This window comes from Polypterus senegalus, chromosome 9 (genome assembly GCF_016835505.1).
Source record: "Polypterus senegalus isolate Bchr_013 chromosome 9, ASM1683550v1, whole genome shotgun sequence".
Taxonomy (NCBI): Eukaryota; Metazoa; Chordata; class Cladistia; order Polypteriformes; family Polypteridae; genus Polypterus; species Polypterus senegalus.
In genome coordinates this window covers 113,281,657-113,300,840 of record NC_053162.1, presented here as the reverse complement: position 1 = coordinate 113,300,840, position 19,184 = coordinate 113,281,657, and the positions used below count along the sequence as shown (strand labels likewise).

Genomic DNA, 19,184 nt, shown 5'->3' with positions numbered 1-19,184 from the left:
TCTCCTGGTATAGTCATGTTCACAAAGATTATTATAGTTTTCCTTTTTTTTTTTTTTTACTATTTTTGATTTGTATGTTAGTTTTGATTTTCCTTGGAAATTTAGTTTAGTTTTAATTAGTCTTCATACTCTATGGTTGTGAGGCATGGACACTATCCAGTGACCTGAGACGAAGACTGGACTCCTTTGGTACTGTGTCTCTCCGGAAAATCCCTGGGTACCGTTGGTTTGACTTTGTGTTGAATGAGGGGTTGCTTATGGAGTCCCGAATGAGGCACATTACCTGCATTGTGAGGGAGCATCAGTTACGGCACTATGACCATGTGGTGCATAAGATCCTCATTTTTGAGGACCCAAGTGGCTGGACCAGGCCAAGGGGTCACCCACATAATACCTGGCTGCTGCAGATGGAGGGTCATTTCTGGAGGGTAGGACTGGACTGCCAACCAGGATCCTGGGTTGTTTCGCCGTGTAGTGGGTGCGGCAACACACTGTACCAGTGCATGCTCCCCGACTTGACGTGATAAGTTTGTTGCCTGGTTTTCTAATGTAACATGTTAGCTAATATGGTGTTTTGTTACTGCCACTTTACCATGTGTATTGTAAGAGACGGCCGGCAGCCCAAACCGGCTGGGACGCCCAATAAGTGGAAGGATGAGGGAAGGCAGCCTATTTAGAGTACTGCTTCCCCCAGAATGCTAGATGGCAGCTCCCCTGAATTGCAGCTGTGCATTCGATTCCTACAGGGCACTATTGGACTTGCTGTAAAATTGGAGGAGCCATGTGGCATGGGGATTCTGCCTTACCTGCAAGTGCTTACAGACCATGTGGGCGGAAGAACAGAAACACATCCAATTTGGACACTTTAAAAGAACTTGCCAGCCTCTCAGCGACGAGCCAGAGTCGGGAGGTGGAGGACAAAGCTTGCGTGGAGGAGTAGAGGTGAAGAAGAGAGAGAGAGAGAAAGGACTGTGTGTCATTATTTGGTGTTTTGTACTGCTTGTGTACTGTGCTGGGAAGTTAGGAGCAAAAGAAAATGCTTACCAACTAAAATAAAACGTGTGCTATTTGGCAAGACTTGTGCCTCAGCCTGTCTGTGTCGAGTTCTGGGGAGTGGTACGCCCCTGGTTGTCCATGGTATACAACACTTTGCAATGGCTCATATTTTGATTAATAATTTTTACAGACCGTTAAAGTGGATAACCAGTTTCAATTTTAGCTAAGGTACTCCAAAAGGTCTATAATAACTAAGGAATGATTTCTAAGATATAAAAAGCAGAATTAATTTCAAATTTTGAAAGGTGATGAATAGAAAACTTAATTTAATGCCACCATGGGCTATTATGGAAATCGTATATGGTTATTGGCTAGATATGGCATAATCATAGCAAATGCTCAGGCAGTTTTTCAAAGTCTGTCTGTGATGATTTCTAATACATTTTGAGCTGTTATGTATCAATGGTATTTTGATTTTTGTAATGATTTTGAAACACGTGTAAAACAAGTACGGGAGGTTTTTGTCATATTGACACAGCCTTCACAACTTTGATAAACTAGATAAATGTGAAATTCATAAGAGCTTGGTGTTTTTAGGTTATCTAATTTCCTCAGCGAGGTCTTGGCATGAAAGGAGGTAAAGCAATTCTAAATTCTATGGCAGTAACCAAATTCAATAAATCAATCATTTTGATTTAATATGATTTTTGGTAATGTTACAGTGTAATAATTAGGCTCAACAATAAAGGTTTGGTACATAGTGGTTTAACTTCTGAGGATTCATAAACAGTTCAATTATTGCAAACCATTTTTTATCCATACAGCCAGCTCCCACCAAGTCATGGTCAGAGCGCATTCAGACCTTCAGGAAGTGTCGTCTACAACACTCCAAACAGAGGCAGATCCTTGAGAAGTAGTGTCAAGTCTTGAACAGTATAACACCATAATAATTGAAGCAGGCAGAGCAACAGGTGTCATGCTCAGCTTACTGACAGCACACCCACACGCAGAGGCAGATCCTTGGGGAGTAGCATCAAGCCATGACTAATCTGACACCATAATAACTGGAGCAGGTACAATGTCTCTATTCTACCAAAAATAACATATCCATTAGAACTCAAAAAAGTAATACAGGACTGCATAATCAGTAGGAAGATTGAACAGATTAGAAAGATAACGAATGAGGCAACATTGTAAGGGCCTAAAAAAAAATTGTGATAGCACGTAGCGTAAAATGAAAACAATTTGTACAAAAATGAAAGCATTCAACTGGGAAAAAGTCTTCAAATGAAAAGTTTGGGAACCATCTGATTGTGTAAACTATTTAGTTTACACAAGGGAATGTCCTCTTTCTTTATGAAGGACAGCACACGGTGTTAATAATCCTGTTCCTCCAGAGCTGAAAAAGCCATACTGTGGCCGTAGAGCCGGGATTAAGCTAAAGACTAGAAGATGGAGATACAAGCCTTTTCTTCCATTGATTCTTGTGGGGAATGTCAACTCTGAGCTTAACAAGTAGAAGGAGATGGAGACACTTGTAAAGAACCAGCGGGGGTTTCATAAATGCAGACTAATGTGTTTTTTGGAGACTTGTCTGACAAATAACATCCCTGACTCCTGTGTGGATCAACCTATAGTATATACTATAGTATGAGCGGACAGAGACGAGAAAGGAAGTGGAAAAGAAAGAAAATTCACATTCCTGTGTGGGCAGAGCCTGTCGCGAGATTGTAGAACCTTACACCCTGGTGCTTTTATTGTTCTTTTAGGGGATTTCGAATCATGTAAACATTTCCTCTCACTTGACTGGTTTTATACAGTTTGTTGACTGTCCCACAAGGGAAAATAAAACATTGGACCTGTGTTATGCCAACATCAAGGAGGCCTGCAGTATTTCTGCATTACCACCACTTAGTAAATTACCCCACAATCTGGTTTGTCAGCGGCCAGTATGCAAACTCTGTGTAATTATAAAGCCTGTAACTATCCGATCATTCGACAAGTGGAGACCCAAGGCCAGAGATTCTCTTAGGGGCTACTTTAAGTGTACAGATTGTAATATACTGCTGGAGTCACAGGAGAATGGTACAGACACTGAAGTTGACAGGGTTGCTGTCTGCACATCGGACTACATAAATTTCTGCAGGGATATTATTGTACATGAAAAAAAAAACTGTTTGGTGCTATCCCAGTAATAAACCTTGGATTACCAGTAACATTAAGAAACTCCTAAACCAAAAAAGTAGGCTTTCAGGGTTGGTGATAGGGAGAAGCTTAAGTTAGTAAAGCACAAGTGTAACAGGTGCTTAAAGCAGGATAAAATGGACTATGAAGGAAAATTGGAGATGATGCTTCAACACAACAAAATCAAAGAAGTGTGGGGGAAATGAAGACCATTAGTAGCTATAAAGAGAAGAGGAGCAAAGGCAATAGCAGGTGATGAGCACAAGGCCAATGAGTTTAACATAGTGTCCAACACCAGCTTGGTGTCACAAAATGGGTCACCTGTTCCCTCTCCTACCATTACAGAGGCAGATTTTGCCCCCCAATGTTGATGCACCTCTGACACCATTGGTGCAGCATCAGCTACACCAGGTCCCACTTCCTTGTTCTTCACAGCAAATGTGGTAAGGGTGCAGTTCAACAAGCTACCCACTGGTGTGGTAGAAATTTAACATCTTATGAAGGAAAGAAACATCTTCTAACAGGAAATATCAGTTATTGGGCAGAAGAAAAACTGTTCATTGTATATTTTAATTACTTCTTGGCAAAATGCCTTAGAGGGAGCATTCCTCAAAGGCAGCATGGTCAAGATGATCAGAGAAACAAAGCGTAGAAGTTTGTTTTATACACATATATGCAGTGTCAATAAATACATACATTTACTCTGGTTGGTTCATTGGTTTACACCTAAATTACTTATATAAAATAAAAATCTATTATATCAGCATTTCCCAACCTCGGTCCTGGGGGCACATTGTGGCTGTATGTTTTTGTTCCAACCAGACTCCTTATCAGTGACAACACCTGATAGCAATGATCTCATTTAATTAGCTGGTATTATCTTTCTTTAATTCTACATTCAGAAAAGCACAGCAGTGTGATTTTTACATTTATAAGACATTTAGAAATATATCTGCTTTTACTATAGATTTAAATACTTAACTCTGTTTTGTTGTTGTTCATTATATTTTGCCCTTTCGCTGTGCAGTTTTTCCCCTTCGTTGTATCTTGTTAATGACAATTAAAAATGAGCAGATCAGACACGCTGGCAAACAACACTGAATAATCAAAGGCTGCAACTACTTTAGCATCAGACCCGCTAATTAGTAAATAATGGATTAATTAAACAATTAAAGCACCTAGAAATGTAGAATGAAAATCGAGATGAAAATATTGGTAAAAAGAAAAAAATTAAATTATTCCACTACAACTGCTTGGTACATTTATTTATTTATATATATATATATATATATATATATATATATATATATATATATATATATATATATATATATATATATATATATATATATATATTATATAAATTCAAAACAGAAGCTGGTTGGAACAAAAATCTGCAGCCACAGTGTGCCCCCAGGACCGAGGTTGGAAAACACTGTATTATATTATATTCTGGTGGTTCTTATACCTTTTCAGTTGAGCCACCACCGTTGAAATTTCTGTGCATGTAACAACTGTCCATTCTGGTTCTTTACAGGACATCAACTATAATTTCTTTGTCTTCTCTTAGTCATCTTTCAGTACATTTTGTTGTTCACTTGACCTTAATCTTCCTGATATGCATGTAAAGGTTTCTGACATTTATTAACCCTTTATGCTATTTCTTTAAGATAAAAGCTATGTTACCCTAAAATTATTCTTCCATACTGGAAAGGCAGCTGGTCCAGATGTGGTATATCCCAGATCTCTTAAGAAGTGTGCAGATCAGCCTGCTGAGCCTTTGCAGATATTGAACAGCCTAAGTCTTCAAGGTGGGAGGGTCCCAGCTCTGTGGAAAGCATCATGTCTTGTGCCTGTTCCCATAGTTGGGAGTCTAACTTATATAAATGACTACAGACTGGTGGTCCTCACTTCACACATCATGAACTCACTGCAGCAGCAGCTTCTGCATCACTTTAGACCACAAGTCCAGCATGCACTGGATCCCCTTCACTTTACATACCAAGAACACATTGGTGTTGAAGATGTAGTCCTCTACATCCAACACCAGGCTCGCTTCTTTTTGGATGAAACTTTTGGTTAAGCGAGGATTATGTTTTTTGAGTGCATTCAATACATCTAACCTTCCATTTCTCAGATAAACTGGAGAGGTTGAGTGTGGATTCCATTTTCACTTCCTGAATTCATAACTTACTGACAGGATGACTACAGTTTGTCAAACTGGGAAACTGTGTCTCCGGAACAGTAGTGAGCAAAATTGGGGTCACACAAAGGACCATTCCTGTTCACATCATACACAAAAGTCTTTAAATATAAGTCAGACTTTTGACATATTCAGAAGTACTCTGATGATACAGCTGTTGTGGTGTGTAAAAGGAATTGGCAGGTGGGGAATATATTGGAGGACATTGACTGGAGCAATAAGAACTACCAAATTCTGAAGACCAAGGAGATGATTATGGACTTCCACAGGTCTAAGCTCTCCCTTCAGCTTAACATCTGAGGGGATAAAATTGAGGTTGTGCAGACTTACAGATATCTAGGTGTCCACAGCGATGACAGACTGGACTGGTTTGTGAACAAAGATGTCCTCCTAAGGTTCAGATCATTCAGCATATGTGATGAAATATTGTCTTTGTTCTCTCAGACAGTTCTTGACCGTTTCCCCTTCTTTGCTCCTGTGTGTTTGGGAAGCAGTATGACAGATAAGAAAAAGAAGATGCTGTACAAGCTGGTGAAGAAGGCTAGCTCGGTGTTGGTTATGAATGTGGACTCCGTGACAATGGTGGTGGAAAGGTGTATGGAGAGGACAGTACAGGACATCCTTGACAATAGCAGTCAACCTATCCACAAAAATTTGGCAGGTCAGAGAAGAAATGTTAATGTATGCTGTGAGCAGAGCTTGTCTTCTGTTATACACTTTGCTATATGAAACGGGTTCTTCACCTGATAAACTTAATAGTGCATAATTTTCAAGTAGTCTTTCAGTTAATAATTATGGAAAATGCAGCTGTGCAAAATACCCACCATATTTTTTACCTGGAGAAAAAGTGTTTCTGCCCAATGATAGAAGTCCATGGTATGTTAATGGGGTGTTTATTTAATACTAGCTGTCCCCTGCAGCTGTGCACACGTAGTATTGAAACAGGACAAACTTCAAAAATCAATAGATGTTGGCACTGTATCTGATCGTGTTCAGGTGTGATGGGAGAGTGTCCCCTGCATGGGGAGAAAAGCACGTGGCCGTGATATCTCTGGCAATCAGCAGCTATACTGTAAAAAACACATGTAGCTCTGATTTCTCTTTCAAAAATGTCACACATTACTCCTTAAACTGTAGATGATAATGTCTGTTGAAGAAACAGGTATTGCTTGCTTGGTGCAGGCAAGATTCACTCTATCACATGGTGAAAGGTAGGCTGGTGCGTGAGTGAGAAGGGCCCCACCTCCCTCCCCTTGGCCTGCACCGTCTCTCTTGGATTTGGATTCTTATCTTGAACTATGATACTTGGCATGATGAGACAAGTCGCAAAATCAAACGGAATGTTCAAGCAAATTATAGGTAAAAACTCTAAATCCGTTAAGTAGTTCTCTCATGAAAAGCGAACAGACATATAAAGAGACAGACATTAGATTTTATATATACAGGTCAAATTCCATTTCAATGAATATCTTTACAATTAAATTTTCCATCCATTTTCTAACCCGCTGAATCCGAATACAGGGTCACGGGGGTCTGCTGGAGCCAATCCCAGCCAACACAGGGCACAAGGCAGGAACCAATCCTGGGCAGGGTGCCAACCCACCGCAGGACACACACAAACACACCCACACACCAAGCACACACTAGGGACAATGTAGAATCATTACAACAAAATATTTTGCGGTCCCGACAGTTTCCCCATTAGACAGAGTCTATAAAAATATTGTTACTACGAAATACATTCAGCGGATACTTTCATTACAGTGAAGTGCCAAAAAGACCTTGAAATGCCTGAATGAATCATCCACAGAGCAGTTAGGTCTATGATCACAGTTCAGTTGTGCACAACGATCCCCGAACAGAAACATTGTAAATATTTCTCTTTCTTCGAACTTTTTTTTTGCTGTTTGTTTTCTGTTGTTTTCAGTGATACCTTTTGCTTATTACTCATCAAAATTTGAAAAACATCCATTGGAATTTAACTCATTGTCACCTTCCTATAGAAATGGCAGACACAAAAAAATGGCAACAGTTGACTTAGGAAAAAAAACTTGATATTCTTGCAGCTCTCGATTCTGACAAAAAGAAAAAAGACGTTGCCAGTAAATTCTGAATTTCACCATTGACATTGTCAACTTTCTTGAAGGACCAAGGGAAAATAGAAGAAAAATCTTGGGTTGAAAAATCGTATGCGAATTGCTGCTTTTGCGGGGTTGCCAAAAGAGTTCAGAAACCTCACAATATGAAGAAGTAAAGGAACATTCTGCTTCTGATTGATAACTCTTCTGCTCACAGCATGCTTCTATATTTTGATAATGTTCGAGCTGAGTTCCTCTCACCAGTTACATGGTAGTGCTTTTAACTGACTATATTCACTACATTTTATTATATACTTTATTTGAAATGAATTATGCATACACATTATTTAGGAAAGACAGACAGAAGCAAAAAAGTGGGGAAGTTGCTGTTTATGTAGAACAGAATTGGAATGCAACCCTTTAAGTAGATGGTAAGTCACAGCTTACTGAAGGTGTTTGTATTGATTAGAAAGCGCTAGTGATAGGAAACTAGTATTGGGACTGTGTTGTAGACATACCCTGAATGCAGACAGAAAATTTAAAGAGCATAATTTTATGAGCTAGAAGATTAACTGAGCTAACTATAAAAGCAAAGTACAACAGTTTTTAGACATAATCAGTGACTCTTAACACAATACATTAAAACATTGACAAGGACAGCAGCCTGTCTAGATTTAGTGTTTTGTAATAAACCAGAAAGAAACCAGGGTGAATACTGTAGGTGATTGAAAGACTGCAGTCAAGTGACCATATTATAATACAGTTCATAGTGTTTTGGCACAAAGGAAAGTTCATTGACCCATAAGTGTGTGACACTGTCCCAGGGAGTGTTAGCCTATGATGTCTTCCCTGTGATAGTCACACATACACTACCCCAACTTAAAGGCTGCTCTGCAGTCCCTATACCCCAAGGAGACACGGTCACTCCTCCGAAACCCCCTCTTAAACGGTGATACAATGGCACATTGGCTGAACTTTCAAAGTAGCAACTTCCTTTTAATATATTACATGCCTTATCTAAACAGTAGTATTTCAGCAGTGACATTAAGTTTATTGGATTAACAGAAAATGCGCAATATGCATCATAACAAAATTAGACAGGTGCATAAATTTGGGCACCCAAACAGAGATATTACATCAATACTTTAGTTGAGCCTCCTTTTGCAAATATAACAGCCTCTAGACACCTCCTATAGCCTTTGATAAGTTTCTGGATTCTTGATGGAGGTATTTTTGACCTTTCTTCCATACAAAATCTCTCCAGTTCAGTTAAATTTGATGGCTGCAGAGCATGGACAGCCTGCTTCAAATCATCCCATAGATTTTCGACTGTGACAACCATTCCGGAACACTGTACTTCTCCCTCTGCATGAATGCCTTTGTAGATTTTGAACTGTGTTTTGTCTTGTTGGAATATCCAACCCCTGCGTAATTTCAACTTTGTGCTTGAACATTATCCTGAAGAATTTGTTGATACTGGGTTGAATTCATCCGACCCTCAACTTTAACAAGGTCCCTAGTCCCTGAATGAGCCACAAAGCCCCATAGCATGATGGGACCTCCACCAAATTTGACAGTATTTAGCAGGTGTTTTTCTTGGAATGCGGTGTTCTTCCGCCATGCAAAGCGCTTTTTGCTATGACCAAATAACTCAATTTTTGTCTCATCAGTCCAAAGCACTTTACTCCAAAATTAATCTGGCTTGTCTAAATGAGCATTTGAATACAAGTAACTCTGTTTGTGGTGTGAGTGAAGAAAGGGCTTCTTTCTCATCACCCTGCCATACAGATGTTCTTTGTGCACATTGTGCTGAATTGTAGAACAATGTACAGATACACCATCTGTAGAAAGATGTTCTTGCAGATCTTTGGAGGCGATATGTGGGTTGTCTTGTAACCATTCTCACAATCCTGCACATATGCCGCTCCTGTATTTTTTTTGGCCTGCCTGGCCTGGGATTAACAGCAACTGTGCCTGTGGTCTTCCATTTCCTGATTACATTCCTTACAGTTGAAACTGACAGTTTAAACCTCTGAAATAGCTTTTTGTAGCCTTCCAGTAAACCATGATACTGAACAATCTTTGTTTTCAGATATTTTGAGAGTTGCTTTGAGGATCACTTGCTGTCACTCTTCAGAGGAGAGTCAAAGGGAAGTACAACTTGCAATTGACCACCTTAAATACCTTTCTCATGATTGGACACACCTGTCAATGAAGTTCAAGGCTTAACGAGCTAATCCAACCAATGTGGTTTTGCAAGTAATCAGTATTGAGCTGTTACATTCATTCGTATCAACAAAATTACAAGGGTACCCAAATTTTTGCACAGCCAGTTTTTTTACATTTGATTTAATTTCATCCATCCATCCTCTTCCGCTCATCCGAGGTCGGGTCGCGGGGGCAGCAGCTTGAGCAGAAATGCCCAGACTTCCCTCTCCCTGGCCACTTCTACTAGCTCTTCCGGGAGAATCCCAAGGCGTTCCCAGGCCTGCCGGGAGACATAATCCCTTCAGCGTGTCCTGGGTCTACCCTGGGGCCTCCTCCCGGTTGGACGTGCCCAGAACACCTCACCAGGGAGGAGTCCAGGAGGCATCCTGATCAGATGCCCGAGCCACCTTATCTGACTCCTCTCGATGCGGAGGAGCAGCGGCTCTGCTCTGAGCCCCTCTCAGATGACTGAGCTTCTCACCCTATCTTTAAAGGTAAGCCCAGACACCCTGCGGAGGAAACTCATTTCAGCCGCTTGTATTCGCGATCTTGTTCTTTCGTTCACTACCCATATCTCATGACCATAGGTGAGGGTAGGAACGTAGATCGACTGGTAAATTGAGAGCTTTGCCTTATAGCTCAGCTCCTTTTTCACCACGATAGACCGATGCAGAGCCTGCATCACTGCGGACGCTGTACCGATCCGCCTGTCGATCTCACGTTCCATTCTTCCCTTGGAACAAGACCCCAAGATACTTGAACTCCTCCATTTAGGGCTGATCTCTCCCCCAACCCTGAGAGGGCACTCCACCCTTTTCCGGCTGAGGACCATTGTCTCAGATTTGGAGGTGCTGATTCCCATCCCAGCCGCTTCACACTCCGCTGCGAACCGATTCAGAGAGAGCTTAAGATCACAGCCTGATGAAGCAAACAGAACAACATCATCTGCAAAAAGCAGTAACCCAATCCTGAGTCCACAAAACCGGACCCCCTCAACACCCTGGCTGCTCCTAGAAATTCTGTCCATAAAAGTTATGAACAGAATCGGTGACAAAGGGCAGCCCTGGCAGAGTCCAACTCTCACTGGAAACGGGCTTTACTTACTGCCAGCAATGCGGACCAAGCTCTGACACCAGTTGTACAGGGACTGAACAGCTCTTATCATGGAGTCCGGTACCCCATACTGCCGGAGCACCCCACACAGGATTCCCCGAGGGACACGGCTGAACGCCTTTTCCAAGTCCACAAAACACATGTAGACTGGTTTGGCAAACTCCCATGCACCCTCCAGGATTCTGCTAAGGGTGTAGAGCTAATCCACTGTGAATCCGAGGTTTGACTATCCGACGAACCCTCCTCTCCAGAACCCCCGAATAGACTTTTCCAGGGAGGCTGAGGAGTGTGATCCCTCTGTAGTTGGAACACACCCTCCGGTCCCTCTTTTTAAAGAGGGGGACCACCACCCAAATTTGCCAGTCCAGAGGCACAGTCCCCGATGTCCCTGCGATGTTGCATTGACGTGTCAACCAAGACGGTCCTACAACATCCAGAGCCTTGAGGAACTCCAGGCATATCTCATCCACCCCCGGGGCCCTGCCACCAAGAAGTTTTTTGACCACCTCGGTGACCTCAGCCCCAGAGATGGGGGAGCCCACCTCGGAGTCTCCAGGCTCTGCTTCCTCATTGGAAAGCATGTTAGTGGGATTGAGGAGGTCTTCGAAGTACTTCTCCCACCGACCCACAACATCCCGAGTTGATGTCAGCAGCGCACTATCCCCACCGTATACGGTGTTGACACTGCACTGCTTCCCTCTCCTGAGACGCCGGACGGTGGACCAGAATCTCCTCGAAGCCGTCCAAAAGTCGTTCTCCATGGCCTCCCCAAACTCCTCCCACACCCGAGTTTTTGCCTCAGGAACCACTGAAGCCGCATTCCGCTTGGCCTGTCGGTACCTATTAACTGCCTCCAGAGTCCCACAGGGCAAAAGGGTCCGGTAGGACTCCTCCTTCAGCTTGAGGGCATCCCTCACCGCAGGTGTCCACCAACAGGTTCGGGGATTGCTGCCATGACAGGCACCGACCACGTTATGGCCACAGCTCCGGTCAGCCGCCTCAATAATAGAGGCACGGAACATGGCCCATTTGGACTCAATGTTCTGCCGGAGGTGGGAGTTGAAGCTACTTCTGACAGGAGACTCTGCCAGACGTTCCCAGCAGACCCTCACAATACGTTTTGAACTACCAGGCCTAACTGGCATCCTCCCCCACCATCGAAGCCAACTTACCACCAGGTGGTGATCAGTTGGCAGCTCCGCCCCTCTCTTCACCCAAGTGTCCAAGATATGTGGCCACATACGCACAAACAATAGTCAGGACCCGTCCCCCCACCTGAAGGCGGAGGGAGGCTACCCTCCTTGGGTAAACCCCAATGTACAGGCTCCAAGTTGGAGGGCAATAAGTATGCCCACACCTGCTCGGCACCTCTCACTGTTGGCAACTCCATAGTGGTAGAAAGTCCAGCCCCTCTCAAGGAGATTGGTTCCAAAGTCCAAGTTGTGCATTGAGGTGAGCCCGACTATATCTAGCCGGAACCTCTCGACCTTGTGCACTAGCTCAGGCTCCTTCCCCTTCAGAGAGGTGACATTCCACGTCCCAAGATCCAGCTTCTGTAGCCGAGGATTTGACCGCCAAGGTCCCCGCCTTCGGCCACCACCCAACTCACACTGCACCCGACCTCCTTGTCCCCTTGCATAGGTGGTGAGCCCATGAGAAGGGGGACCCACGTTGCCTCATGGGCTGGGCCCTGCCGAGCCCCATGGGTGCAGGCCTGGCCACCAGGTGCTCGCCATTGAGCCGCACCTCCAGGCCTGGCTCCAGAGGGGTGCCCTGGTGACCCGCGTCCGGGCGAGGGAAAATGCCATCCAAATTTTTTATTCGTCATTGAAAGTCTATTGAACTGCCCTTTGTCTCATCCCTCACTTAGGACCAGTTTGCCTTGGGTGACCCTACCAGGGGCATAAAGCCCTAGACAACAGAGCCCCTAGGATCATTGGGACACGCAAACCCCTCCACCACAATAAGGTGGCAGTTCGAGGAGGGGTGATTTAGTTTGAAATTAAATTCTATTTGAAATTAAGTTGTATGAAATTGATTTAATTTCATACAACTAAATTCTGCTTCATTAAAAATCTTTGTTCGGAAAACACCCCAGTACTCAGATGTTCCTAGGAAATGAAAGACATACCACTGTTACCTTTTTTGTTAAAAGTAGAGAAAATTATTGTGCAGGCTGAGAGGGGTTCCCAAAGTTTTTCATATGACTGTATATATAGAGTAGATGTACAAAAACATTTAAAATTCTCATAAAGATTAAACCATTTAAATAATTAAAACCAACCATATAAAAGTAAAAACCTGAGGTAGATAGATTTTTCTTCCTTGCTGCTCTGTAATCGAAAACCTAGTTAACCTTTAATCTCTTCGTACACTTGTCCCCAGAACGTTTCGAGACTTTTTGTGGTGGGTGGATTAGTCTTTTAAAGAGAAAACACCCACCTTGTTCTCAAACCTTGTGTTGCTATTTTTCTATTAATCCATATTTACCCCTCCTATGTAAGGAATAACTTATGTGATGCTTACTTTGACTTAGTCATTCAAATGGCAAAAATCAACAAAGTTGAAATTAGATACTTATTCGTAGATGTTTTGCAGCAGTTTATTTGGCTCTCTTATTCACTACTAGCTTGCACTATTCGAACAACTTATACAAACCCATTAAGCATTCTTAACAATGTGAAGCAATAACTATTCTACAAGGTAAGCATTGATTTGCATTATTAGAATTGATAATTTATTTAAAATAAAATCCAGATTTTGTCCCCGCCCTGGCACATATGAGTTACACCAGGGGTGGGCAGATTCAGTCCTGGAGGGCCGCAGTGGCTGCAGGTTTTTGTTCCAACCCAGTTGCTTAATAAAAAGCACTTATGGCTGAAGTAACACTTCTGCTTCACTTTACCTGACTCGCTCGTTACGATTCTGAACCCTTATTGCTTGTTTTAGTCTTAAACAGGTGTTCTCTTGGTTTTTAATGGCTTTTTATTAGCAATAAGATTCAAATGACAAAAGAAAGCAGCTTTTCTCCATTTAGTGTGTTACCATTTACACCTGTGTGTATTTATCATGCACTATTGGCTTTAATTAAATACTTGGAAGGAAAGTGAAAAGAAAAAATTGAAAGACTGAGTATTACTCCATTTTAGCCTTCTAATCATTTGGATGATATCCTTACAAAGGGAAAGAACATCTAGGAGAATGGTCTGATATGGCAGAGTTAAAGCACTAACAAGCCATGAAATTAAATTATTGGCACAGATTGTTTTCTAAGCAACTGGGTTGGAGCAAAAACCTGCAGCCTCTGCGGCCCACCAGGACTGACTTTGCCCACCCCTGAGTTAAACTATATTGGGACGTTTTAATTTTCACTTTTTTTGAGATAAGACAGACTTCTATGTTTAAACTGCAGATGAATATTGCCCAGCTCAATGCAGAGACTGGTAATGCTTTTGGACACTTTACAACATCTTGATCATATTAGATGAATTTTGAATGAATTTGCTTATACACAAATCTGTCTTAAATGTTTTCTTTTTAGCCATTAATGTTAATGAATCATTCCCATACTGGTAAGCAGCAAAAATACTAATTTCAGATAAATGGGTATTGATATATTGGAATTTCATGTTTTTTAAAAGAATCAGACATCTAAAAATGTGTTCAGCCTTTAATGATGCGAGTACTGCCAAGTACATTTAGGAAACTGGTGGATATAACATTCATTTTCTGTTTAGAGCAGTTTGTGACTGGGAAAGCTCTTTGACAGAGAAGGAGTACTAAACGTAATGCAGTAATGGCCATTTTTTGCAATTACTATATCAACTACTGTAATCATAACTGTAAAAGCGCTTAATAATAAATGATTACTTGTGAAGCCCTAATGTATATGTTTGTGTGTGTATGTGTTTGCATGCATTTTTTAACATTTTAATGGCATGAGACAATAACATTTTGCCACAATTCAGATTGAGATTCAAGTTTCATAATTCAATATTGCCACAATGTGAAATCTTCATAAGAGAAATGTACTGTATGTTTAGTGTTAAACATTCATAAATCAGAAAATTACAAAATAAATTCAAATCAATATGCAAATATGCAACTTTTAAAGTATGTTTTTATAATCTTTTTATTTTGTATAAATAAAAACACTGAGCTGGAAATAATAAGGCATACACTTAAGCCCAAGAATGGGTGTAAAACATTTTAGTCTGTGAAGTAACCCCTATCCATGTTACAACCATGTCAAACACCTCATAAAATAGCAGAAATCAACTGGTAACTACCCATGGTTATTTTTGCCCCCAGTAGTCTTCCATTGCCAAGCACAGACTCTCTCTTTCTCTCTCTCTCTCTCTCTCATATATATAGACACACACTCTGCATATATGACATAATTACTCTATAAAATAATATATGCACTACTAAATGATTGTTTGCTTTAATCACCAGTGTTTCTAAATACAAGTGTTGAGCACTAGTTCTTACATCCATGGTTCATGAAAGCTGAAATATGTGCAGCTTTCTTCCCCCTGTAGCAATTAAGCACATCTTCATGTGAGCTGTTGTAATGTAGTGGTTAAGTTTTTGCTTTGCCAGGTTCAGTAGAAGTCAATTTAAGAACAAGCTTGTAAGTGCAGTGACGCATCTGTGAAGCAATGTTGCGATTCCTCATACTCATCTGAGGATATGTCTCATTACATTAAGTGTGTGTGTGTGTATAAGTGAAACACTTATCCTGCAATCCAAACCGCATTTCACATATGATGATGAGGCACTTTTGCCTCTGTGTTTCGTTTCATGTGGAAATGCCACACAGTGCATGACACAACACCATATTTCACATTGGCAGTATTTTGTGTTGCATGTTTCAATAGAACAAAATTTTGTCTCATACCTAATATATAACTTGAAACCACAAGTTACAGACTTGGATGGGTGGGGGGGTCTGGGGCGGCGGGGTTGTGGGTGGAGACTTTCTAACTTACCCTCTATCTGTTGTGGTGGTATGGGTAAATTCATGGCTGTTTCTAAAAACTTTCAGGCTACTCACAGAATTTCTATGTTATAGCCTGAGCCTTACATGATTGGTTAACTTGGGTTAACATCAGTGTAATCTACATAAGATCGTAGTGTGCTTGATTCGGAAGTGCTGTGCCCTTGATCAGATAACTTGTCGAGAATGATGACTCCTAGCAGTCATTCTAATTCTTGACATAGACAATTTCTAGGTATTGTATTTTACCTATAAATTGCTGAGGTAAAACAAGCTAATAAACTGGATACCATTCGTGCCATCTTTTAAGAAGCAGTACATTGATTTTTATGGATTAGAAAAGCTGGTAAGATAAGCGGACAGAATTAATTTCACTGTTCTTTAAACTTTAATTTGCTCTTACAGTGTTTTTTCCAGTTTGTTTGGCCTTATCAGTAGTTTATAAGGATTAGAAAGGTGTATTCTAGCTTATCAGTTAAGCAGGCAGAAAACATTTGACTGTAATTTTCTCTTATGATATTGTTTTTCCTGTTAGGTCGGCCTCATCAGTGGTATTTGTCTGATTGTTGGAACAATGATTGGCTCAGGAATCTTCATTTCACCCAAAGCAGTGCTTTTCCATACAGGAGCAGTTGGTCCTTGTCTGTGCATCTGGGTTTTATGCGGAATTGTGTCTACTTTCGGTATGTAAAATAATACCTCTTACATTTCTAATCTAAATACTGTAGCTTAATTTTGCTCTGTTTGGGATCAAGGATAATGATTATTTCTTTCATGTAGATAACATCATTTCCATTTTCTCATGATATTTTAGAATGGGCAAGATGAGGAGGTGACCAGGTAGCCTAGATCACCAAACTATGACTTTATTGTTATAAATGAATGTGGAGTCCAGGATTTTATTTTGTCCAGCATGGTGTGAACTGGAGTTTTTGTTTTACTCTCTTATTTTGTCAACTAGTTGTATCTCATTTTATATGTTGGACTATTGCATCACTACATTGTTATTGCATATATGTATGTGTATATATATGTTAGCAGAAATTTATAGTGTCAAGATTTTGTTCATGTATAACCTTTAAGATTCATATATGTTTTATGTTTTGTATAAGCGTGCTTCAAAATATATCCATCTCTCTTTATTTTTTCAACGCTGTTAATTTAAAACAGACTCATGCAAAACCATTGCTTATCCCAGACAGTAGCAGGTGCAATTGGGTTCCAGTTCATAATGTAAATGTAGTAAATATGGATAATCGCGCTAAGCCTATGCACAATAATGTATGCTATTTAAGAATAAGCTGAATTGAATTTAATTTTCTTGACTAAAGCAGTCATAGGGTATATGAAGCTGTAAGTATGTCTAACAGATAGTGTCTGTAAAATGTGTTAAAAACAATTCATGTATTTTTAGATTTTGTGATTATGTAAGTCTACTTTAAAGGTTTATTAAAGAACTCAAGCCTGCCATTTCAAGAGTTAACAAAAGAGAGGGTGCTGATTTGCCTAAAAAGAAATTCAATCTAAGAAAAAAGAGACAGTCTGTAGCAGTGCAGTACTGGGAAACGTTTAATCAAAGCCAGAGGGCATTCTGGCAATAGTGAACTATTCTGTTAACAAGAGGACTTTTGTCAAAAAGTTTGTGGTGCCTCAGGTATGCCACAGAAATGAGGCATGCCCCCATTACAGACAACAACAACTGATAGAAAACCTTAATTTTAATTTTTCAATGAGCTTATTTCTATTTAGACACCTCCCACACGTCCTTCATCTATACTAAAATCTTTTGTAGGTTTTTTAATATATATTTTGAATACGTATAAAGTTAACCAGTCAGACTCCAGTTACAGAGGTTAGCATTTTTCTTTCCATGACAGACAGTTCTCTGTCTGGACGTATGCTGGTATAACTTGCCCAGGTATAAAGAGTGGAGACACTAATGTGTCTCTTTCACTGACAATTAGTGTTTTTTGGCAGAAATGTAACAGAAAACAAAAGCAGGAATATAAGCAACAATTAAGAAGAATGGCAGTAAAATAACACACTCTGTTTTATACAATTCTTAATTCCAACCTAGCCTTGTGGCATGAGATTTGATTTGGGGTGGAGTAACTGTCTCTAAAAATTGAAAGGGTTTGCTGTATGTAACTCAAGCTCAAACATTCAAATAAAAAAACAACTTCAGTAGCATAATAATGTGAATGTGTGCAACATGCACACAGTAGATTTTTATTTTTCATGCCCTGTAGGGAATTTCCAGAGAAGAGTGTTCTTTAGAATAGGGTAAATGCCTTGTTTAATTAATTCATTCACAAATTAAAATTGTATCAATGCCACATAGATTAAATTAGGGAAAAACTTTATTTTGCGATAACAAATCATATGGGTTGTAGGTATAGTATTTTCAAAGGTAAATAATATATTAAGCTGCTATTCCAAATGAAAATAATGTTATTTAGCAGAACAAATGGCATGTCACTGCCTTTTGGTGCCACATTCATTTTTTGGGAGAGTCTCTTTATAAGCAATCCATTTTAAATAAGAGAGAGAAAATAGGAAAATATCAAATGTTAAAGAATCAAAAATTAAGAACCTATAAAATTTGAATAACCGTAACCAAAATGAAAAGTCAAACAATACAAGCAATAGCTAATGAATTCAGCATAGGCTTGAGGTATCTCTTAGCTTTAAATAAGTCGGATGCAGCTTCAAGGGCTTTATCCACTTGTGCTCAACATAGAAAGGTCAAGAGAAATCGCAAAATGATAAAATGAATTAACATGGAAAAAAAGAGTACTAATGACTGAAAAATAATAAAAATACAAAATGAAAAACAATAAAATACAAAAGGAGGAGGGATGTTAATAAAACATCAATGTAAGCAAATAAATGCTAAACCTAAAGGAAAAGCCCAAGCAAAAGACTTAATGTTATGTTATGAGAAATAGGACTGGCTTTTCATTTAAAAGGTGTACAGTAGATGTTTTTTGTGTGCATTTCCATTTTTATTTATTTATTTATTTTTCTATATAGTGAACAAAACACAGATAAACTATCTAGGTTCAACAGTAACTTTTAAAAGTGGTTGACAAGCTTATCAACCATTTATCAGCTGTGGTTGCTGAAACTGAAAATATATTGGCTAGAAGTCTACGAAAACACATGTAATCCAGGGCCACCTTAAATTCCTTTGCACCTGTCCATTAGCTCCTTTCATTTTGCAAATGTGTCAGTCAGCACAAGCAGCCTGCTATCCCATCACTTTGACCACTGCAGCTCAACTCAGACAAAAAGTTTTCCCAGCTCCAGTCTGCTTGTTTGGGTGTGTGTACAGGGTAAATAATATGTCATTATTTGGAATACATGCATTTCATTTGTGTTCCATGGCTTCAACGATCTGGGT

General features: G+C 40.2%; 1 protein-coding gene across 2 annotated transcripts in view; it reads left to right on the top strand.

The window, feature by feature from the left end:
• The window catches only part of slc7a9 (solute carrier family 7 member 9), a 224,403-nt gene that overhangs the window by 41,491 nt on the left and 163,728 nt on the right, over positions 1-19,184 (top strand). For both annotated transcript variants that reach the window (XM_039763591.1, XM_039763592.1), the window contains exon 3: positions 16,317-16,464. In XM_039763591.1, coding sequence (XP_039619525.1) covers positions 16,317-16,464 — 148 coding nt within the window. The remainder of the gene's footprint in view (positions 1-16,316; positions 16,465-19,184) is intronic.